The sequence below is a fragment of the Rhinopithecus roxellana genome, chromosome 16, assembly GCF_007565055.1.
Source record: "Rhinopithecus roxellana isolate Shanxi Qingling chromosome 16, ASM756505v1, whole genome shotgun sequence".
NCBI classification, from domain to species: Eukaryota; Metazoa; Chordata; class Mammalia; order Primates; family Cercopithecidae; genus Rhinopithecus; species Rhinopithecus roxellana.
In genome coordinates, this window is record NC_044564.1 from 19,284,489 (window position 1) to 19,309,107 (window position 24,619).

The 24,619-nt window shown below is 42.9% G+C and overlaps 1 protein-coding gene across 4 annotated transcripts in view; it reads right to left on the minus strand.

The window, feature by feature from the left end:
• FNBP1 (formin binding protein 1) overlaps window positions 1–24,619 on the minus strand; it is a 164,678-nt gene that overhangs the window by 41,488 nt on the left and 98,571 nt on the right. For all 4 annotated transcript variants that reach the window (XM_030920303.1, XM_030920302.1, XM_030920301.1 and 1 more), the window contains exon 7: window positions 713–841. In XM_030920303.1, coding sequence (XP_030776163.1) covers window positions 713–841 — 129 coding nt within the window. The remainder of the gene's footprint in view (window positions 1–712; window positions 842–24,619) is intronic.

Here is a 24,619-nt window from a genome sequence, read left to right on the forward strand (position 1 = left end):
GGCCAAGGCTGGAGAATTGCTTGAGTCCAGGAATTTGAGGCCATCCTGGGCAACACAGCAAGACTCTATCTCTACAAAAATTTAAAAATTAGCAGGGCACGGTGGTGCATGCCTATAGTTCCATCTACTTAGAAGGCTGAAGTTGAAGGATCCCTTGATCCCTTGAGCCCAGGAGTTCAAAGTTGCAGTGGGTCGTGATTATGCACTGCACTCCAGCCTGGGCAACAGAGTGAGACTGTCTCAAAAAATAAATAAATAAATAAAAAAGGGTCAGGCGCAGGGGCTCAGGTCTGTAATCTCAGCACTTTGAGAGGCCGAAGTAGGCGGATCACCTGAGGTCAGGACTTTGAGACCAGCCTGGCCAACATGGCGAAACCCCGTCTCCACTAAAAATACAAAAATTAGCTGGGCGCAGTGGTGTTTGCCTGTAGTCCCAGCTACTCAGGAGGCTGAGGCAGGAGAGTCACTTGAATCTAGGAGGCAAAGGTTGCAGTGAGCCAAGACTGCTCCATTGCACTCCAGCCTGGGTGACAAAGCAAGCCTCTGTCTCAAAAAAAAAAAAAAAAAAAAAAAAAAAAAAAAAAATTAGTGGAAATTTGGAATTACATATAAAGACTCAGAATACAAACCCAGCAATCATGATTCAGAAGTATCATGTTTCTAAGGAAAGCAAAGCATAAAACATGAAATCTGAGAGATGTTCAGGATTTACCTGGAAGATGTTGGGGATGTGAGTATGGTAATATTCATGCTGCTCATGGTTGAATTTCTGGAGAATGGATGAGTAATCTGCTTTGCTGTCCTCTGCCATTTGGTGACGTATTTGAGCTTGCTGTCGGGCCTTAGGGCAAAAACAAGAATACTCCCACGTTTATACATCATAAATAAAAGCCTGGGTGCAATCAATAAATGCCTAGAACTGCACACTGGGATGCCTAAGGGCCAGACTTACCTCGAATGTATTCAGCAGGTGCTATTTTTTAATGTTCTGAATTGAATTTACTTCAGGTAAGCAATGTGCATCCTAGTTTGTATAAAAATCCACCATTCCCTATTGTCTTAATGTGGTGCGTGCCTTCTAGTTTGACACACCATTCTATACTAGTGTCTAGTTTGACACACCATTCTATACTGTCTGCACCTGGGCAATTCACATTACCTGGAGGACCCTTGTGGGAACCTCTGCTCATATACACATGTATATATATTTTTTTGGGGGAGGCAATGAGAAATTCACAATTTTTTTTTCTTTTTTTGAGACAGGGTCTTCCTCTGTCACCCAGGCTGGAGTACAGTGGCACAATCCTGGGTCACTGCAGTCTCAGTCTTCTGGGTTCAAGTGATCCTCTTACCTCAGCCTCTCAAGTAGCTGGGACTACAGGCATGCACCACCATGCTAGGTTAATTTTTTATTTTTTTGTAGAGATGAGGTCTTACCACATCGCCCAGGCTGGTCTTGAACTCCTCGACTCAAGCAATCCACCTGCCTCAGCCTCCCAAAGTGCTGGGATTATAGGCATGAACCACGGCGCCAGCTGGTAAATCTACAAATTTTTTTTTTTTTTTTTTTTTTTTTTTTTTTTTTTTTTGAGACGGAGTCTCGCTCTGTCGCCCAGGCTGGAGTGCAGTGGCCGGATCTCAGCTCACTGCAAGCTCTGCCTCCCGGGTTTATGCCATTCTCCTGCCTCAGCCTCCCGAGTAGCTGGGACTACAGGCGCCCGCCACCTCGCCCGGCTAGTTTTTTGTATTTTTTAGTAGAGACGGGGTTTTACCGTGTTAGCCAGGATGGTCTCGATCTCCTGACCTCGTGATCTGCCCGTCTCGGCCTCCCAAAGTGCTGGGATTACAGGCTTGACCCACCGCGCCCGGCCAATCTACAAATTTTTAAACCCAATTCTCAACAGGGTTCATGAACTAAAAAGGCATATGAACCACTGACCTAAGGAGACCTTTCTAAAGCTCTCTACCATGTTTATATTTAGTATATATGCTAAACAGGCAATAAGTATGGCACCCTCTTTATGCTTTTTATGTTTTTTGAGGGGTGCTATTTTATGTTTTACTGCATTGCTTTTCTCCTAAAAAATCAATAATTTGCAATTTTATTTTTCTCTAATTCATATTCTGATTAATCACATACCTAAAAAAGGGGCAACAATTGTTGATTAGTTGCAGAATCGATTTGAAAGTTCAAACAGGAATGTCTATAAACTCTAAAGTCATCCAGAAGTACAAGAGGTTATGTTGTTAATACCACCTTAGATTCATATAGCACTGTGGTACTATTTTGATAAATACAATCTCGTGAATCTCTAACACAATTTGAGGTCCAGATGAAGATAGGGTTTTTGGTCTTTAAGTGACCTGGCAAACTCACTGCATTGAGCCAAAAACACAACAGGAAATGGGCTGTTTTCCAACATAACCAGGGCAACTGTTTGTTTGCTTGTTTTTGTTTTGTTTTACTGAACCAATGTTATAGAAAAGTAAGACCTGGCTGGGTGTGGTATACTGTAATCCCAGCTCTACGGGAGGCTCGGGTAGGCAGATTGCTTGAGCCCAGGAAATCGAGACCAGCTTGGGCAACATGGTGAGACCCCTCTCTCCACAAAAAAATACAAAAATTAGCTGGGCATGGTGGTATGTGCCTGTAGTCCCAGCTACTCAGGAGGCTGAGGCAGGAGGATCGCTTGAGCCTGGGAGGCTGAGGCTGCAGTGAGCTATGATCACTACCACTGCACTCCAGCCTGGGCAACAGAGCGAGACCCTGTGTCAAAAAATAATAATAAAAAATAAATTAGTCAGGTGTGGTGATGTGTGCCTGTGGTCTCAGCTACTTAGAAGGCTGAAGTGGGAGGATTGCTTGACCTCAGGAGGTTGAGTCTGCAGTGAGCTATGACTGCGCCACTGCACTCCAGCCTGGGTAACAGAGCAAGACTCTGTTTCAAAAACAAAACACCAAACAAACAAAAACAAGAAAATTAAGACCTAATCGTGAAAGAAAGAAAATCAGAAAGACAAGGAAAAGACAGACAGAAAGGAAGAAAAGCGAGAAAGAAAGGGAAGAAAGAATGAAAGAGGCCGGGCGTGGTGGCTCACGCCTGTAATCCCAGCACTTTGGGAAGCTGAGGAGGGCGGATGACGAGGTCAAGAGATTGAGACCATCCTGGCCAACATGATGAAACCCCGTCTCTACTAAAAGTACCAAAATTACCTGGGTGTGGTGGCATGCACCTGTAGTCCCAGCTACTCAGGAGGCTGAGGCAGGAGAATCGCTTGAACCTGAGAGGTTGCAGTGAGCTGAGATCACACCACTGCACTCTAGCCTGGGCGACAAGTGAGACTCCCTCTCAAAAAAAAAAGAATGAAACAGAAAGAGAGAAAGAAAAAGAGAGAAAGAAAGGAAGAAAGGAAGAAAAGAAACACACAGAAACATTCAAATGTCAACCCAAAGAGGAACGCTGAAGCAGTTGTTCCACTTTCTGCTTGCTGGGAACATTTAGTATCGGCTTTTTTTCACGTCAATCTTCTTTATTGGTTTCCTGCCTATGTGACTTGAAAGCTTAACCTGAATTTCACTTCACACATTTTACTCATACTCATCTGGTGAAAGCCTAACGTAATTCACAATTGCTTCCTTTATTTTCTTCCCTATTCACACGTGAACACTTCCCAAATGTAGGTAACAATATCAGTATTTCCAAATGCATTTCCTTATTACTGAGGTTTTTTGAGTTTCTTACGGCCTTTGGATCTCTCGGTGCCATTTTCTCCTCTTTTCATCTACCCTCAGTTGATTTCAGCTGCCACATTCTTCCTCTTTGTTGGTGGCCTGTTAACTCCCTTCCTGACCATATGCCTTGGCGTCTGCTTCTTCCTGTGTTCACTAGTAAATATATTAGTCTAGCCCCAAAATGTTAAGTACCCAGCTACCCTCAAAAATCCACCCACTTCCAATACACAGTAGCCCTCCTCTGTTTAAATAATAGCTTTCCCACCTACATGCATTCCATCTGTTCCCCGAGCCCGTCCAGCACAAATACCCTATTAACTCTTCAGCCGCTGACAGTTTCATCATGTATCATTTCGTTATGAATGTTTAAAAAAAATTCCCATTAGACCTCAAATTTCTAAAAGAGTCTCTATTTTATTCACAAGTCTTCCTCGGAAAGTCTCACAAAAATCCAGTGGGGATTTCTTCATCTCTTCTGTAAAGAACAGCAAGAGGTCAAGAGGTAATTTCCTCACTTATTTTGGAGATCCTATCTAAGTGAGTTTTTAAAATAACTTAAGTTCTCAAATAGGCATCACATCAGAATGTCATCATTATATATATGTGTGCATGTATTTACACGCACATACATACACACACACACACACACATCCCACAAGAGCAGATAAAAGCTTCCTGACAATAAATCCACTCACACCAATATTTTAGAATATTTCACCCAAATAGAATATTTTACCCATGAAAGCTGGTGCCAGAGGTACCCCACCCGGCACCATTTGGTTGGAGGTGGCTGTGATCCTCTTCCTGTAGCTCACAGAATCCCTAATCATATTTTAGCTTTAGCTGCATAATTCCTTCTGTAAGCATATTACCTCCTAATAGATTCATGATGCCCTTTGCCCTGTTTCTATGCAGTAATCCTGAAAACATAACAAGGGCCCTAGACATGAACTGTGGAAGACGCCGAATAAGGACCGACATGTCTACAGTTCAGCCTAGAAAGTAAGCTGTGTAGAAGAAAATAAATCAAAGAAGTATATTTTAGAGGGTCTGCCTTTTATGTTAAAGGAGGACTGTCTCTCTGGGAGTTTTTCTTCCATGCAAAAGCTTGGACATATGATTACAAAGGACTATCTATTTCTACAGTCTTGCTCACTCTCACTGGCTACAAGGATAGGGAAACCTTCAAAAACAGCAAAATACTGTTATACATCAGATTCTCCAAAGCCGCAGCAAAAACACAGGGCTGTCTTTTTCTCGGTCCCTGCATCCAGCTGTTTTGAATTAATATCCACTTCTGAAACTCTGGCCTAGGAATGCACCATTGTTCTAACCAGATTTCACTATGGAAAATCTATTTCTGTTTAGTAAATTGTTTAGTTGACGATGGAATTTAAGAGCCTTTCTCTAAAACTAGTGTTGAATCAATTACTCACTATGACAAAAATACCTTTAAAATATCTTGTAAGGTATTTTCGAGCACTTATTTGGGTAACTGTTAACGGTATTTTGGAGACTATCTCCTAATATCTAAGACTAAGTGGAGCAAATAAACATCATGACTTCTCATCTATTTTTAAAAGTCAATCTAAAAATGGCAACTATTACCTCAAAGGGATAGTATTTCCATTCTAAACCAGCATAAGCTATGCTTTCAATTAAATTAAATTTCCCATTCTGAGAATAAAGACACTGCATCTTACAGCAACATTACTACAGGGCAGAAAGATGTACAGAGAGTTGGCTTGTTTTACTTCCAATGAGTCAGTGCCACAGAATCTCAAGATAATATTCTAAAAAGTCCAGAATAACCCCCGCTGCCTAGGCTGGGTCACAGATGTCTTAGAATCAGATCTATACCACTTTTGTTGTCCAACAGGAAGACAGAATTTAAACTTGAGAATTTCTTGACAAACCCTTGGGAATCTCCCTCAAATAAATCCAAATAGGCCTAAGGATGTATGGCTTATACATGATTTCACTTCTTGGTAATTCTTTTTTTTAGACAGAGTCTCACTCTGTCACCCAGGCTGGAGTGCAGTGGCACGATCTCGGCTGACTGCAACCTCCACCTCCTGGGTTCAAGCGATTCTCCTGGTTCAGCCTCCCGAGTAGCTGGGATTACAGGCACCTGCCACCACGCCCAGCTAATTTTTGTATTTTTAGTAGAGACAGGTTTCACCATGTTGTCCAGGCTGGTCTCGAACTCCTGACCTCAAGTGATCCGCCTGCCTCAGCCTCCCAAAGTGCTGGGATTACAGATGTGAGCCACCACATATGGCCCACTTCTTGGTAATTGTTAACATAGTCCATTCTCAACATCATTATGGAACTACACCATACTGCCTAAAAGGTCAGAGTCACCGTTTCTAAAAAAGAAAACAATATTTTAGAAACTGAACTGTAGCCCAATATTTTGAAATCCTAATGGGTTTAAAGACAAAAATACCATCATCCATTCAGTTAGCTAAATTTAGATTATTAGCATGGCCTAAATGTGTGGCTATTTCCTGTTTAGCTCAATTTTTTATTTTTAAGACAGGGTCCCCCTCTGTTACCCAGACTGGAGTGCAGTGGCACCATCACAGCTCACTGCAGCCTCAAACTCCTGGGCTCAGGTGACCCTCCCACCTGAGCCTCCCCAAGTGCTGGGATTACAGGCATGAGGCACTATGCCAGGCCTGTTTAATTCAATACTTTTTCCTTAATATTTCAAAATATTAAGGAGAGTAACACTTTTGGCAGTGTCTCCATTGTCATAAGCAGAGAATACAAGTGTACTAAGAAACTTGCTCATTTCACACGAGGTATAACCAAGGTATAGCCTTGCATCTTACCAAGTTACACTCTCGCATCACCTTTTTTCTTTTCTTTTCTTTTTTTTCTAGTGAGACAGAGTCTCACTCTGTCACCCAGGCTGGAGTGCACTGGCGCGATCTTGGTTCACTGCAACCTCTGCCTCCCAGGTTCAAGTGATTCTCCTGCCTCAGCCTCCCGAGTAGCTGGGACTACAGGCGCCTGCCACCATGCCCAGCTAGTTTTTTGTATTCTTAGTAGAGATGGGGTTTCACCGTGTTAGCCAGGATGGTCTCGATCTCCTGACCTTGTGATCCGCCCGCCTCGGTCTCCCAAAGTGCTGGGATTACAGGCGTGAGCCACCGCACCTGGCCCTACTGCATCATTTTTCAAGGCTGCCTATGGCTTTTGACCTTTTAACCAGATGAGCAAATATAGACTGGTTCTATTTATACATTGATCGAATGAATAATGAGACTTACTAAGTTTTTAACATGGCCCCAGATCTCTCGGTTTTATACATTGCTGTTCCTTAAATGATAAACTTATAGGTTGGTGCAAAAGTGATTGCAGTTTTTGTCATCTGAATGGAAGGGGAAAAACCACAATTACTTTTGCAGCCACCTAATACTTAAAGCAGCAGTGTCCAGAGCTTTTGGAAAGCCACTTTTCCTTTGTTTAAAGGATATAACAAATTATAAATGCCCATCTTTTGTCACCAAAAGTTTGGGGAGAACCGTGTGGAATATTTTACAGTATCACTGGTAGCCCAAACAACGGTTTTTGCAACAGCTGCATGTTTAGTATTTAATGTCATCATTATCACAAAAAGAAACCAATTATATGTTAGGCTGGATGGAAAAGGGGGCTCAATCTAGATTTTATTCCCTTTCCTCTAAGAACGTACTATTTTGCCGACAGACAGGATGTCTGTAATCATTATTCAGTGAGCAGCAACCCGCAACAGCTCCTCCTGACTGGCAGATGGGCCTGGTGGCCACCCAGAGGCTATGGACACAGCAAGAATCCAGCACAGCACCGATCCCGATTCCCTCCTCCCCAAACTACCTGAGCCACGGACCTCATTTTGTGGACAAAATTAAACTTGCCACTTTCACAACCTGGGTTATCTGGCCACCTTTTTTTCTTTTTTCTCCTGCTTAAAAAAAAAAAAAAAGTTTGCTGTAGATAATTCAAACTTATAGAATTGTAGGGTTTAAAAAATAAAAGTTTCTGCACATTCCAGCTCCTGATAACTACTAGAGGATTGTGACTTTCAGACGTGGCCAGGTAAATGAGAATAAGCACTGGTATTTTCACAGCACGCAAATGAAGTAGAGGCCACTGGATATTATTTTCTATTTCTAGGTATTTCTAAGAACAGAAAAAATAGCAACCTGTTGGAAATCCCTGAAAATCCTTTCATATTTCTCGACAATTTGTCAATGGTTAAAAATAAAACTAATGGCCAGGTGCGGTGGCTCATGCCTGTAATCCCAACACTTTGGGAAGCTGAGGCAGGGTGGATCACCTGAAGTCAAGAGTTCGAGACCAGCCTGGCCAACATGGTGAAACCCTGTCTCTAGTAAAAATACAAAAATTAGCCAGGCGTGGTGGCACGTGCCTGTAATCCCAGCTACTTGGGAGGCTGAGGCAGGAGAATTGCTTGAACCCGGGAGGCAGAGGCTGCAGTGAGCCAAGATCATGCCACTGTACTCCAGCCTGGGCAACAGAGCAAGACTCTGTCTTAAGGGGGGAAAAAAAAGGAATAAAACGAATTTTACTCTAGTCTTTGACCCAAAAATTCTGCTTCTGAAAATTTATCCTAATGATACAATAACAAAAGATACCCACCAGTGCTGTTTATAATAGCCACTAATTTAAAATAAAAATAATTTGAAACAAACAAATCATTGGGTAAATATTATGTCACACTCTTGATGAGCTATGTATATCCTGTTTTAACAATGTAAGGTAATATTTAATAAGATGAAGTAAATGTATATATAACTTTTAAGAATTTTTAAAGTTGGCTGGGCTCTGTGGTTCATGCCTGTAATCCCAGCACTTTGGGAGGCCGAGGCAGGCGAATCTTGAGGCTAGGAGTTCAAGACCAGCCTGGCCAACATGGTGAAACCCCATCTCTACTAAAAATACAAAAATTAGCTGGGTGTGGTGGCACATGCCTGTAAGCCCAGCTACCTGGGAGGCTGAGGCATGAGAATCGCTTGAACCCAGGAGGTGGAGGTTGCAGTGAGCTGAGATATCACGCCACTGCACTCCAGCCTGGTGACAGAGTGAGACTCCATCTCAAAAAAAAAAATTTTTTTAAGTTTATCAGAGTTTGCCTTTGACAAATTTATAAGGGCAGCTAAAACACAAAACAGAGAAAAACTTCAAAATAAGTTAACCAAAGAAATATGCTTTATATAACCTAGAAGTGAACCAAATTAAAAAAAAAAAAAAAAATGGCTGGCCGCGGTAGCCCATGCCTATAATCCCAGCATTTTGTGAGGCTGAGGTGGGCATGTCACTTGAGGCCAGGAGTTTGAGACCAGCCTGGCCAATATGGTGAAACCCCATCTCTACTAAAAAATACAAAAATTAGCCGAGTGTGGTGGTGCATGCCTGTAGTCCCTGCTCCTAGGAGGCTGAGGCAGGAGAATCACTTGAACCTGGGAGGCAGAGGTTGCACTGAGCCGAGATTGCGGCCACTGCACTCCAGCCTGAGCAACAGAGTAAGAATCTGTCTCAAAAAAAAAAAAAAAAAAAGAAATTTAATTAATTAATTAAAAAAAAAAAAAAAAGCTCTGAAAAGCTAATGGAGTAGAAGGGACAATAAGGAGGAGATGAAAAAGCTCTTTGTCCGGAGCAAAGTTGTTGTATGATAAATGGCATTGTTTAAATTTCCCAGCAAACTGTTGTATCTAGAATACATTTTCAATTTCAAGACTAAGAATGTGTTTAAAAATTCCTATTCAGATAGAGTGCTGTGAGTTTTTGTTGGAGACTTCCAGACTTCCAGACCAGGAGCTTGCCAAAACAATGAGTCTGTCTTTGATAAATCATAAGGGCAGCTAGAATACAAAACAGAGAAAAACTTCAAAATAAGTTAACCAAAGAAATATGCTTGAACTATTCCAGCAATTTCCTGACTTTTTTTTTCGAAAACAGTCTTACAACTTTCTAGGTCCAGTATTGTAGGTGGAGGGCCAATGAAATAGAATGAGAGAACCCGGAAAGATAGCCAGTGAGACCAGCATCTCAATCCTACATGGCCCATGCACTTGCTAAACAGTTTTTTTTTTTTTTTTTTTTTTTTGAGATGGAGTCTCGCTCTGTCGCCCAGGCTGGAGTGCAGTGGCCGGATCTCAGCTCACTGCAAGCTCCACCTCCGGGGTTTACGCCATTCTCCTGCCTCAGCCTCTCGAGTAGCTGGGACTACAAGCGTCCGCCACCTCGCCCGGCTAGTTAGTTTTAAGAAAAGGTCTTCTGTTTCCCTATGCTCTGGTTGCCTTATTTGAAATATCTATTTATTCAAGGTGAGTGACAATTTCTGCTAAAGGAGAAGAGGCCAATGCTGATATTTCTCATCATGATGTTGGCAAGCCTCCAAGGAAGGCTGGTAGAAATTCAGCACGAGCTTGAAAATCCTGCTAAGAAGTAAATGATGGTTTCCAAGACTTGGCCCCCCTTTCCCTCCTGGTTTCTAACGCATGGTCATTGGCAACAGACTTGAGTTTTTCATTATGGTAGGTTTGAAATTGATTATTATTACTTTTGAGACAGAGTATCCCTCTTGTTGCCCAGGCTGGAGTGCAGTGGCATGATCTCGGCTCACTGCAACCTCCACCTCCCAGGTTCAAGCGACTCTCCTGTCTCAGTCTCCCAAGTAGCTGGGCGTGGTGGCTCACACCTATAATCCCAGCACTTTGGGAGGCCAAGGCGGGTGGATCACCTGAGGTCAGGAGTTCGAGACCAGCCTGACCAATATGATGAAACCCAGTCTTTACTAAAAATACAAAAATCAGCTAGGCATGGTGGCATGCACCTGTAATCCCAGCTACTTGGGAGGCTGAGGCAGGAGAATCGCTTGGACCCAGGAGGCAGAGGCTGCAGTGAGCCGAGACTGTGCCACTGCACTCCAGGCTGGGCAACAAGAGCAAGCCTCTGTCTCAAAAAAAAAAAAAAAAAAAAAAAAAAATTCTTGTATATGTTATCATGTTATTCAGGAATATACTGTCAATCAAGTAAATATGCAAGACTACAAGCCCTTCCTGCATTAACCTCAGTGTCAGTTTTGTCTTTTCTTTTAGATGGGGAAATAACTAGAGAAACTTCTCATGACCACAGAGGACCAGGAAGCTTATGTAGGTCTTAAGCTGTGGAGCAGGGGAAGAGTGTCTTCTAAAACACAAAAGCTTCAGCCTGTACTGGTACAGATGGTGCAAGATTCCCCAAGCCAAGAAATTAACATAAAAATTAGTTCCAGGTTGTCTGGCAGAAACACCATAAAACCTCACTGGGGGGTACTTCTACAATCCTGTTTTTATAAGATTCCCAGAGAAAAAACAATCTCTGTCAAAGTTAGGCTCACACAAGAAAGGTAATAACAATATAAATGCACAAGGAAAGAAATCGTGAGAACTGATGCGATTGTAAGAAAAATGATTACCGGCCGGGCGCGGTGGCTCAAGCCTGTAATCCCAGCACTTTGGGAGGCCGAGATGGGCGGATCACGAGGTCAGGAGATCGAGACCATCCTGGCTAACACGGTGAAACCCCGTCTCTACTAAAAATACAAAAACTAGCTGGGCGAGGTGGCGGGCGCCTGTAGTCCCAGCTACTCGGGAGGCTGAGGCAGGAGAATGGCGTAAACCCGGGGAGGCGGAGCTTGCAGTGAGCTGAGATCCGGCCACTGCACTCCAGTCCGGGCGACAGAGCGAGACTCCGCCTCAAAAAAAAAAAAAAAAAAAAAAAAAAAAAAAAAAAAAAAAAAAAAAAAAAAAAGAAAAATGATTACCATAAGAACCTGAACTAAAAGAACAATGTGAAAGAAAATATAAGGGCCGGGCACGGTGGCTCAAGCCTGTAATCCCAGCACTTTGGGAGGCCGAGACGGGCGGATCACGAGGTCAGGAGATCGAGACCATCCTGGCTAACACGGTGAAACCCCGTCTCTACTAAAAAATACAAAAAACTAGCCGGGCGACGAGGCGGGCGCCTGTAGTCCCAGCTACTCGGGAGGCTGAGACAGGAGAATGGCGGGAACCCGGGAGGCGGAGCTTGCAGTGAGCTGAGATCCGGCCACTGCACTCCAGCCTGGGCGGCAGAGCAAGACTCCTTCTCAAAAAAAAAAAAAAAAAAAAAAAAAAAGAAAATATAAGAACAACAGGCCAGGCACAGCAGCTCACACCTGTAATCCCAGCACTATAGGAGGCTGACGTGGAAGGATCACTTGAGGCCAGGAGTTCGAGACCAGCCTAGGTAACATAGTGAGACCCCATTTCTGCAAAAAATTTAAAAATAAGCAGGGCATAGTAGTGTACAGCTGTAGTCCTAGCTCCTCCAGAGGTTGAGGTGGGAGGATCACTTGAGCCTGGGAGTTCGAGGCTATAGTGAGCTCTGATTGTCACACTGTACTTCAGCCTGGGCTTAGGTGACAGAATAAGACCCTCTCTCAGAAACAACAAAACAACAACAACAACGACAACAAAACAACATTTTGAAGGATTAAGGAAGTAAAAGATGCAACAGGAATCATACGAAAATAGTAAGATGCGATAAATATAGATCAGATATATCTCCAAAAGAATAAAATGGAATTTCTAGAAATAAAAAATACAGTCATTGAAATTTTTAAATTCAATAGATGAGTTAAATAGAATAATTTGAAGAGATTTCATGAAGTAGCTGACAAAGTTACACCATATGTAATATATAGGATATGAAATCTATGAAAAAGAAGTTATGAGGCATGGGGAACAGAATGAGAAATTTCACACACATCTAATATGAATCCCAAAACCAACAATATTAATAACAACATAATATAGGAAGAGTTAATGTTGGAGAGTTTTCATATATATATATATATATATATATATATTTTTTTTTTTTTTTTTTTTTTTTTTGAGATGGAGTCTTGCTCTGTCACCCAGGCTGGACCGCAGTGGCATGATCTCGGCTCACTGCAACCTCCACCTCCTGGGTTCAAACAATTCTGCTGCCTCAGCCTCCCGAGTAGCTGGGACTACAGGTGCACACCACCACACCCAGCTAATTTTTGTATTTTTAGTAGACATGGGGTTTCACCATATTGGTCAGGACGGTGTCAATCTCTTGACCTTGTGATCTGCCCATCTTGGCCTCCCAAAATGCTGGGATTACAGGCGTGAGCCACCATGCTGAGTTTTCATATATTTACGAAAGTAACAAATCCTCTAGGAACCCCAAACAGAATAAATTAAAAATAAAAAGTCTGCTTTGAAATGTCATATTGATGCCATGGAATACCAAAGGGAAATACAAGGTCTTTACAACTACAGGAGAAAGTAAAATATCTACAAAAAAAATGTTATTAAATAGAATGTCAAGGCTGGGCGTGGTGGCTCATGCCTATAATCCCCACACTTTGGGAGGCCAAGGTGGGTGGATCACTTGAGGTCAGGAGTTCAAGACCAGTCTGGCAAACATGGTGAAACTCCGCTTCTACTAAAAATACAAAAATTAGCCGTGTGTGGTCGCCCACGCCTGTAATCCCAGTTACTTGTGAGGTTGAGGCAGGAGAATTGCTTGAAAATGGGAGGTGGAGGCTGCAGTGAGCCGAGATTGCATCACTGCATTGCAGCCTGGGCAAAAGAGTGAGACTCCGTCTTAAAAAATAAAAGAAAAAGAAAAAAAACAAATGCTATTAAATAGAATGTCAAATTCCCAAGAAGAACAATTGACAATGATAGACAATGAAATGACATTTTCTTTTTTACTGAGACGGAGTCTCACTCTGTCAACCAGGATAGAGTGTAGTGGTACGATCATAGCCCACTGCAGCCTCAACTTCCCAGGCTCAAGCAATGATCCTGCCTCAGTCTCCTGAGTAAATGGGACGACATGCACATGCCAGGCTTCCCAGGTGACTTTTCATTTTTTGTAGGGACAAGGTCTTCCTACGTTGCCCAGCCTGGTCTCGAACATCTGGGCTCAAGTGATCCTTTCACCTTGGCCTCCCAAAGTGTTGGAATTACAGGCATAAGCCATCACACCTGGCCTGAATGATATTTTTTAAAAGTTTAGGCTGGGCGTAGTGGCTCACACCTGTAATCCCAACACTTTGGGAGGCAGAGGCAGGTGGATCACACAAGGTCAGGAGTTCAAGACCCCCCTGGCCGACATGGCAAAACCCCATCTCTACTAAAAATACAAAAATTAGCTGGGTGTGGTGGCAGGCACCTGTAATTCCAGCTACTTGGGAGGCTGAGGCAGGAGAATCGCTTGAACCTGGGAGGCAGAGGTTGTAGTGAGCTAAGACTGCACCACTGCCCTCCAGCCTGGGAGACAGAGTGAGACTTCTGTCTCAAAACAAACAAAACAAACAAACAAACAACACAAAAACCAAAACAAACAAACAAAATGTTTAAAGAAAGTAATTGTCAACCTAGAATTCTATATCTAGCTAAACTATCACATTAGAGTGAGGACAAAATAAAGACATTTCAAACACATAAAGAAAATTTACCAGTCACAAACTCTCATGGAAAAAAATTAGAACAACCCATCTTCCAGGAAGAAGGAAATTTAACTCCAAAAGGAGTGACACGGAAGACGTGACAACACTTGGTCTGCATTATCACATGGCTAACAGCTCTGTAAATGGATGGTGAATAACGGTCGCCTCCTTTATATGTGACTTGGGCTTCCTAGCCCAGTACAGCCCCCTCCTCTCCTTATTGGGTCCTGATACTGAGGTCCTGTGCTAATAGCTATTCGTCATCTTACCTCAACCCACCAGTTTCACACGTCTAGTATCTGCCTAGTTCTGTAGGAAAAAGTGGTGGCTAAGAGTAAGGAGCTTATTTAATACAATCCAGTAGTAAAGCTGAATGGTAAACTGGCAAGAACACTGAACTTGAGGCATAGAAACATGCTTCAGTCTTGGCTGTACCATATCCAGCAGGGCCACTTTAGGCTAATGGTAATTTCACATTTTATAGGTTCACCCTATTTATCTATAAAGGGATAAAGGAAACATGGAGAGGACTAAAAGCCCTTTGGAAAATATAAAACACTTTCCAGTGTAGGTTTTTTTTTTTTTTTTTTTTTTTTTTTTTTGAGACGGAGTCTCGCTCTGTCACCCAGGCTGGAGTGCAGTGGCCAGATCTCAGCTCACTGCAAGCTCCACCTCCCGGGTTCACGCCATTCTCCTGCCTCAGCCTCCCGAGTAGCTGGGACTACAGGCGCCGCCACCTCGCCCGGCTAGTTTTTTGTATTTTTAGTAGAGACGGGGTTTCACCATGTTAGCCAGGATGGTCTCGATCTCCTGACCTCGTGATCCGCCCGTCTCGGCCTCCCAAAGTGCTGGGATTACAGGCTTGAGCCACCGCGCCCGGCCCAGTGTAGGTTTTTTGAGGGGTAGGTTCAATAGCATTTTATCAGGGTCACATTCATCCTGCCATTTGGTTTTTTTTTTCTTTCTTTCTTTCTTTTTGAGACTGGGGCCTGGGGGAGGTCTTACTATGTTGCCCAGGCTGGTCTCGAAATCCTGGGGTCAAGCAATCCTCCTGCCTTGGACTCCCAAAATGCTAGGATTATAGGCATGAGCCACTGCATCTGGCTAAATATATTAAAGATATTTAGCTTTAAAATATCTTTCGCAAACTGTTCTCATCTTACTTCTCCAGTTAGGTCCTACAGCGTCCCCCATCCTGGCAGGCAGGCCAACACTGGCAACATGCTCCCTCAGTGCCCCGGATGAAGTTGTCTCCACTTCAGTGGCGCTCTCTCTTTTCCGTTTCTACATGTCCTTCAGATTCGAGTCCCAATTCTGCTTTCAGGCCTGTCCCAACAACCTACCGTGTGCACAGACCTTTTTCAGATGCAAAATGCAAGAGCAACTGTTGAGCTGCTAGTGTTTTGCTGAGCAAAGGACCAGGTGATTTCATATATGATGGACTTCAATGATCATTTTTACAATTTTTTTCCTTTATCTCACTGGCAAGTAGGTAGAGCAATCATTAATTGCTTTTTTTTTTTTTTTTTTTTTTTTAACTTTTGCTCTTGTTGCCCAGGCTGGAGGGCAGTGGCGCGATCTCGGCTCACTGCAACCTCTGCCTTCCAGCTTCAAGCGATTCTCCTGCCTCGGCCTCCCAAGTAGCTGGGATTACAGGTGCGCGCCACCATGCCCAGCTAATTTTTGTACTTTTAGTAGAGATGGGGTTTCGCCATGTTGGCCAGGCTGGTCTTGAACTCCTGACCTCAAATGATCTGCCCACCTTGGCATCCTAAAGTGCTGGGATTACAGGCATGAGCCACTGCACCCGGCCTAATTGCTTTTAAACTGCTATCATTCTGATGATCTTCACACAATTTGGCATGCTACATATCATACTCTACCTTATTCCCCAACTGACTCAAGTTTTCCTTCTCTCTCCGTCTCATGCTTCTCTCATTCATCTCTCTCCAGTCTGCTAACTGGGGACCTCATGAAAGGTATCGATTATAGTCCTACTGGTGTTTAGCACTCTTTGTCCAATAAATATTCTTGCTGAATGTCTAGACGCCCAGAATGCCTAGAATGTTAAAAATATGGCTGGGCGTGGTGGCTCATGCCTGTAATCCCAGCACTTTGGGAGGCCGAGGCAGGAGGATCACGAGGTCAAGAGATCAAGACCATCCAGGCCAACATGGAGAAACCCCGTCTCTACTAAAAATACAAAAATTAGCTAGGCGTGGTGGTGTGTGCCTGTAGTCCCAGCTACTTGGGAGGCTGAGAGACAGGAGAATTGCTTGAACCCGGGAGGCGGAGGTTGCAGTGAGCTGAGATGGTGTCCCTGCACTCCAGCCTGGCAACAGAGCAAAACTCCATCTTAAAAAAAAAAAAAAGGAGGCCGGGCGCGGTGGCTCAAGCCTGTAATCCCAGCACTTTGGGAGGCCGAGGCAGGCGGATCACGAGGTCAGGAGATCGAGACCATCCTGGCTAACATGGTGAAACTCTGTCTCTACTAAAAAATACAAAAAACTAGCCGGGCGAGGTGGCGGGCGCCTGTAGTCCCAGCTACTCAGGAGGCTGAGGCAAGAGAATGGCGTGAACCCGGGAGACGGAGCTTGCAGTGAGCTGAGATATGGCCACTGCACTCCAGCCCGGGCCACAGAGCGAGACTCCGTCTCAAAAATAAAAAAAGGAGATTAAAGGGTAAGAAATGAGGAGGAAGGAGGCAGAAGCAATGCAAGAAGGACACAGGCAAATAGACGGCAATAACAGTGTCAGCCAATTAATTGCAGTTCAAAAATAGGCCACTACACATACATCACACCCACTGAAACCTCACACCCAGCCCTTGAGGTACATAACCGCATCCTTACTTACAGAATAGGAACCAGAGATGAAGTAAGTTGCCACATGTCATGCCATTTGTAAGTGATAGAAACAAGATTTGAACCCACTTCCATGTAATACAAAAATCAGGAACAAGCTCTTAGCCATGGGCTAGGCCACTTACTATCACTGAAAATTAAAATACCTTATTAAATGACTTACCATACAAAAGCCTTTAGGATAGTTCAGGCCACATACTAAGTGCCAAGTGTTGAAGCTAAACACACACACACACATAAATAAATACATATATATTCAGGGAATTCGTTTCTTCATTTCTAGCTTCAGATCTAGGGTATGAGAATGACACTGCTCTATTCCTATTTTGCACATTAACTTACAGGCTTGTTAATAATTATGCTTTTAGGAGTAAATATAAACTCCACAGACACAAACAAGAGAATAACAAACGTGTCTTTCCTAGAATCTTTGATTTGAACATTGATCCCCTTATAAAAGGACAGTTAGAGCAACAATATCCATTTTTGGTAATACTTATAATAAAATTCTGTAAACTTTTCTCGTTTGCAATAAAAAGCATTTGAAACTTTTAAGCCTGAAAAGATTAAGCTGCAGTTGCAAAATTTATTTCCTGTATTTATACTAACCACTTCCTCTTTAAAAAAAAAAAAAAAGGTTTTCTAAATTGTTACAGTGAACAATTCCTTCAGATGACTAGAGTCAGACATTTTAGAAGAAACAGAAATGTGGGGAAGGCACTGAAGATATTAACATGTTCAATAAAGATGTCAACCTAGTACTACAGCAATGGTAACCAAAATATTCAATAGTATAATTCCTTATACGTACAATAACTAAGCGGTCATTGTGCTAGAGACTGTTTCCCCAAATGGTAAAAAATTTAACACTCTTGCTACGCAACTGGCTTCACTTAGAATAGAGCCAACTCCATCCTGTCGGCTTCACAGAGCTGGCAACACTGATTCCAACTGAAGAAAACCTAAACTACTACATTTCGTCTGTTTTCTTGAGATAATTATCAAACTGATCATCATTTAAAGTAAACTCCTTCATTCTTGCTTAAAATTGACACAGATTCCTTTCTACAATTTTATTTTTCTCTTTAAAGTATTCTATTACAGAATATATGACACATTAAAAATTACATGTGGCCGGGCACAGTGGCTCACACCTGTAATCCCAGCACTTTGGGAGGCCAAGGCAGGCAAGTCACTTCAGCCCAGAAGTTCGAGACCACTCTGGGCAATGTGGTGAAAGCCCATCTCTACTAAAATTATAAAAAATTAGCCAGGTGTGGTGGCATACGCCTGTAGTCCCAGCTACTCAGGAGGCTAAGGCACGAGAATCACTTGAACCCAGGAGGTGGAAGTTGCAATGAGCCAAGATTGCGCCACTGCACTTCAGCCTGAGCGACAGAGCGAGACTCTATTTAAAAAAAAAAAAAAAAAATGAAATTTTATTTTTTATTATATACATCACATAATTCTACTTTAATTCAGGATTTCCTATTTTGCTTCACAACAGGAACATCTATATATAGAATTAAAAGGTTAATCATATTCAAAGCCAAATACTTTGAGAAGTCTGTATACAAAAAATGGAATGCAAACTCCCAAAGAAACTGATACACTGTTCAGTGCTCATGGCCAGGATTTTAATTTAATTTTTAAAACATTTCCTCAAATCGGGTTATATAATAAAATCTTCTAATTAGTCAGAAATAAGGAAACCTCTTGCACTGTATAGAGAGCTCTTCTGGCCATCCAGTACTCAGAATTAATTGCAATGAATTTGAATGCAGAGGCACCCTTAACTTTTGGTGGAAGACATCAGCTCATAAATTGAGACTCTAGCAGAAAAAGAACCATACAAGTTAAATGAAACTAGACCGATAAGAAAAGGAAGAAATTGTTACTGGCGTTTAAAAAAACATAACTTGAACTTAACTAACAATTTCTGCGGCTGTTTGTAACCACTAACTGCAGGTTCTGTTAGACAATATCCTATTTTGCATTTAGAAATTATGTAAGAGCCAACAGTCACAAGGCAAGGGAGAATTAGAGAAAGGGAATTATTCATTGCCTGACATGGATGAACTCAGTTTAATGCATGCATTTACAAAACACTGTTCTCTCTGTTCAGAAATATTAGTTCACATTCCACTCATTTTGATAACCTTTTCCTTTTTCATTGCAATACCACGCTAAACCCATTGCTGCACTATTGGAACACAAAGATTAGGTGTAGCCTCTCATCCAAGCTTGTTTTGCATGGTGTTATTTCAAAGCAGAGTGAAGACAAACCGTGATTTTTAAGTCTTTGTCACCAGAATGCCATTCAAGAGTTGTTTGGGTGGGCAAGTGGGAAAATTCACAATACAGTAAACCAAACATTGGAAAGAAAACAGGCTGGGCGCAGTGGCTCCCACCTGTAATCCCAGCACTTTGGGAGGCCAAGGTGAGTGGATCACCTGAGGTCAGGAGATCAAGACCAGCCTGACCAACCTGGTGAAATCCCATCTCTCCTAAAACACAAAAATTAACCGGGTGTGGTGGCGGGTGCCTGTAATCTTAGCTACTTGGGAGGCTGAGGCAGGAGAAATGCTTGAACCCACGAGGCAGAGGTTGCAGTGAGCAGAGATTGCACCATTGCACTCCAGCCTGGGCAACAAGAGTAAAACTCCGTCTCCAAAAAAAAAAAAAAAGAAAGAAAAAAGAAAAAACAAAAGGCAAGTTCCTCAGTCAAGGATTGTGTGACTATGTGCTGGTATCTATACCTGCATACCTTGTCAGCAGATAATCAGTGAACAACGGGCAAGGGAATGAATGGATACATGTGAATACTTGACGACTTATGAATTCCACCACCGAGTCACTTTTTTTTTTCCTGAGGTGGAGTTTTGCTCTTGTTGCCCTGGCTGGAGTAAAATGGCACAATCTTGGCTCACCGCAACCTCTGCCTCCCCGGTTCAAGCGATTCTTCCGCCTCAGCCTCCCGAGAAGCTGACATTACAGGCACGCGCCACCACATCCGGCTAATTTTGTATTTTTAATAGAGACGGGGTTTCTCTATTTGGTCAGGCTGGTCTCCAACTCCCAACCTCAAGGTAATCTGCCCGCCTCAGCCTCCCAAAGTGCTGGGATTACAGGAGTGAGCCACTGCGCCTGGCTGAGTTACATTTTTTAAAAGATGAGATGAGAATAAGACCATGAAGTCAGAATGCTACCAGAATTCCCTTCAATTAAAAAAAAAAAAAAAAAAAAAAAGTGGGGACAGGTATGGTGGCTCAAACCTATAATCTCAGCACTTTGTGAAGCTGCAGCAGGAGGATCACTTGAGGTTAGGAGTTCAAGACCAGCCTGGGAACACATAGGGAGACCCCGTCTCTACCAAAAAAAAAGAAAAAAATTAGCTATGCGTGGTAGCATGCCCCTGTGGTCCAAGCTACTTGGAGGCTGAGGCAGGAGGATCACTTGAATCCACGAGGTTGAGGCTGCAATACCTTGTGATCACACTACTGCACTCCAGCCTGAGCAACAAAGTGAGAGACCCTGTCTTAAACAAACAAACAAACAAACAAACAGAATACCTATTTTATTTATTTGTCTGTGCTATTGCTAATAAAAAACACCTATTTTGATTTTTTTTTTTACTTTTTTTTTTTTTTTTTTTTTTGAGATGGACATTTGCTCTGTCCCCCAGGCTGGAGTGCAGTGGCGTGATCTCATCTCATGGCAACCTCCCCATCCCAGGTTCCAACGACTCTCCTACCTCTGCCTCCTGAGTAACTGAGATTACAGGTATGAGCCACCACACTCAGCTAATTTTTGTATTTTTTTTTTCGAGACAGAGTTTTGCTCTTGTCCCCCAGGCTGGAGTGCAATGGCATGATCTCAGCTCACTGCAACCTCCACCTCCTGGGTTTAAGAGGTTCTCTTGACTTAGCCTCCTGAATAGCTGGGATTACGGGCACATGCCACCATGCCCAGCTAAATTTTGTATTTTTAGTAGAGACGGGGTTTCACCATTTGGCCAGCTGGTCTTGAACTCCTGACCTCGGGTGATCCGCCTGCTTTAGCCTCTAAAAGTGCTGGGATTACAGTCATGAGTCACTGTGCCTGGCCCAAAACAGCTGTTTTAAAAGGGTTCAGAAGGATACACCTCAAGGGGTTAAGAGTAATTGCCTCTGAGAAGAATGGCAAAGAATACTTTATCTCGGTGTGTAATTAATTATTTTTTTACAATAGTAAGATGCACACGGTATAATTTTCCCATGTTCCTTTGCAGTTTCCCTCTCGATATCCCAAAACAGGGAGTAAGGCTGCCTAGTCCACCTCGTTGAAAGGGTGGCAGGGGAGTCTGTTTCACCTTCAGCTGAAACACAGGGGTCATGAGCTGCAGGATGACCTATCCCAACATATACTGCTTCTTTCACAAACCCAGATTAACTAATTCCAAATCACTTGAGCTTGTTCAAAGCCTTCCAGTTCAAAACTCTATGATGGCTGCAAAATGTCAAAGAAGAAAAAGAGACTGCGTGGTTCCTTGAGTTTTCCCTGCCAATAAACATCGTTCAATTAAGCTGATTTCCTCTCTTCATTTTTTCTCTAAGGAACATGGCATCCTCATGGCATCCAAATCTGTGCTCTTGCCCAGAGATAAAAACTGCTAGTTTTTTCTTGTATCTACTTTATAATATAAATTTACTTTTAAACTGGGTGTTTTAAGGATGACACATACTCTGTCATAAGGGAACTACTAAACATCTGGCCACACGCTGGCATCTAACACAATGCAAAAGCGTACCGAAGTCTGAGAGTGGACGTGGATTAATGGAGGTGATTTGAACACAGTGCTGACCAGGCACATTGGCTCACACCTGCAATCCCAGACTTAGGGAAACAGAGGTGCGAGGATAGCTTGAGCCCAAGGGTCTGAGACCTGCCTGGGCAACATAGCAAAACCTCGATCACTACAAAAAGTTAAAAACAACAACAACAACAGTGAACACAGTGCTAATGAAAATGTGGGTTCAATCCATATCTGGGCATTAATTTTCAAAAAGAAAAGAAAATCAGGCTTATACCCAGGATCCTAGGTAGTTTAAAAAATGCACGTATGCTTATAGTTCTTATCAACTGTATCAAGAACAAGACAAAGTTCACTGGTACAAACAAGGCCTTTGTAAGCACAGGCTTACCGTTCCCAGTGCTGTGTGGCTGGCTGCTAGAAAAAAGGATGATGGGCTGCTCTGAATACAATTAGATAATTTAATCATTTGCGGGAACTGAGGAAGAAACATTTATGTTAGATTCAGAGACTGTCAGAAATCATAATGGGAGATGACATTAAATCATGATAAGAACTGAAACTGCCTCCAGTTAGCTTGACACTGATATAAGCCTTCACAGGCAACAAAGTAAAAAACTGATAGAATAGTCAAAGTACTGGGTGTTTTGGGAAATTACAGTGTTTCAAGTCAAATCCAAAGCAAAATAACTTAGGAATTTCAATGTTTAGACACTGTTGCTTCCTCAGCTTCAACATTTGTGATGCCAAAATTGGGTAATTCATCATATCCTTGGAGAGGAGGTAAGTGGCACTTTCATAAAAATAGCAAAATGATGCTCCCAGTCTAAGAAAAAGTACTAGATCTTTGGAAATATTCAAATAGTTGAGGATCGCAATTTAATCTGGCAGCACAAGTTAAAAGTCCTAAAATCACCTTTGGATTCAGCAAGTGTACTTTTTAAAAGTTAAAACTGCCTTGGATCTGGCCTCAGGGAGAAAAACAAAGAAAAAAGTCATCCTGGAAATTTCTGAACCACAAAGAGCCAGAATTCAGAACATGTGTAGACTCCAAACCCTAAGTTGAAAACTGACATTAATGTAGCTTGGTAATGAACCCAGGTAATGCCTGCTTGGGGAGAACCCACTTTAAGTCTAGGCCTCCATCACCATAGATAAAGATCCACCAAACACACATTCATAATTACACACAGTCTGCTCTGAACCTCACAGGTTTCTCTGCTACGACTTGCACCTGTTTCTTTTTTTTTGAGACAGAGTCTTGCTCTGTCACCCAGGCTGGAGAGAAGTGATGCGATCACTGCTCACTGCAGCCTCAACATCCAGAGCTCAAGCGATCCTCCCACCTCAGCCTCCTAAGTAGTTGGGATTACAGGTGCAAATCACCATGCTCAGCTAATCTTTAATTTTTTTTTGAAATGGAGTTTCTCTCTGTCGCCCAGGCTGGAGTGCAGTGGTGCGATCTTGGCTCACTGCAACCTCCACCTCCTGGGTTCAAGAGATTCTTGAGTAGCTGGGATTACAGGCACATGCTACCATGCCTGGCTAATTTTTGTATTTTTTGTAGAGATGAGGTTTCACCATGTTGGCCAGGCTGGTCTCAAACCCCTGACCTCAGGTGATCCGCCTGCCTCAGCCTCCCATAGTGCTGGGATTACATGTATGAGCCACCATGCCCGCTCTAATTTTTTTGATTATTTTGTAGAGACCGGGGTCTCTCTTTGTTGCCCAGACTGGTCTTGAATTCCTAGCCTCCAGCACTCCTCCTGCCTCAGCCTCCCAAAGTGCTTGGATGATAGGCATGAGCCATCATGCCCAGCTGACTTGTACTTTCTTATATAATTTTTTAAATAAATTAATTAATTAATTTATTTATTTATTTGAGACAGGATCTTGCTATGTCACCCAGGCTGGAGTGCAGTGGTGCAATCCTGACTCACTGCAACCTCTGCTTCCCAAGCTCAAGCGATCCTCACATTTCACCCTCCAGACTAGCTGGGACTCCAAGGGCACAACACCATACTAGGCTAATTTTTTAAAAAGGTTTTGTAGAGATGAGGTCTCACCATGTTGCCCAGGCTTGTCTCAAACTCCTGGGCTCAAGCGATCCTCCCGTCTTGGCCTCCCAAAGGGCTGGGATTACAGGCATGAGCCACTGTGCCCAGCTTTATATGACTTCTTATATGGAGTAACTATCTCAATATAACCCAGAAGTCTTGCTGGTCTATCTGCAGTTTTACACAGCATATTCATGTTTGGAAGCAATCACAGCGAGCTTTCTTGTAACAGTGAACTTGAACAATATCTTGAAAAGAATGAGAAACAGACTAAGGCTGGGCGTGGTGGCTCACACCTGTAATCCCAGCACTTTGGGAGGCTGAGGTGGGTGGATCACCTGAGGTCAAGAGTTCAAGACCAGCCTGGCCAATATGGTGAAACCCCATCTCTGCTAAAAACTCAAAAATTTGCTGGGTGTGGTGGCTCATACCTGTAATCTCAGCTGCTCAGGAGACTGAGGCACGAGAATGGCTTGAACCCAGGAGGCAGAGGTGGCAGTGAGTTGAGATTGCACCACTGCACTCCAGCCGGGGAAACAGAGAGAGACTCTATTTCAAAACAAAAAACAAAAACAAAACAAAAAACAGGCCAGGCACGGTGGCTCATGCCTGTAATCCTAGCACTTTGGGAGGCTGGGGTGGGTGGATCAC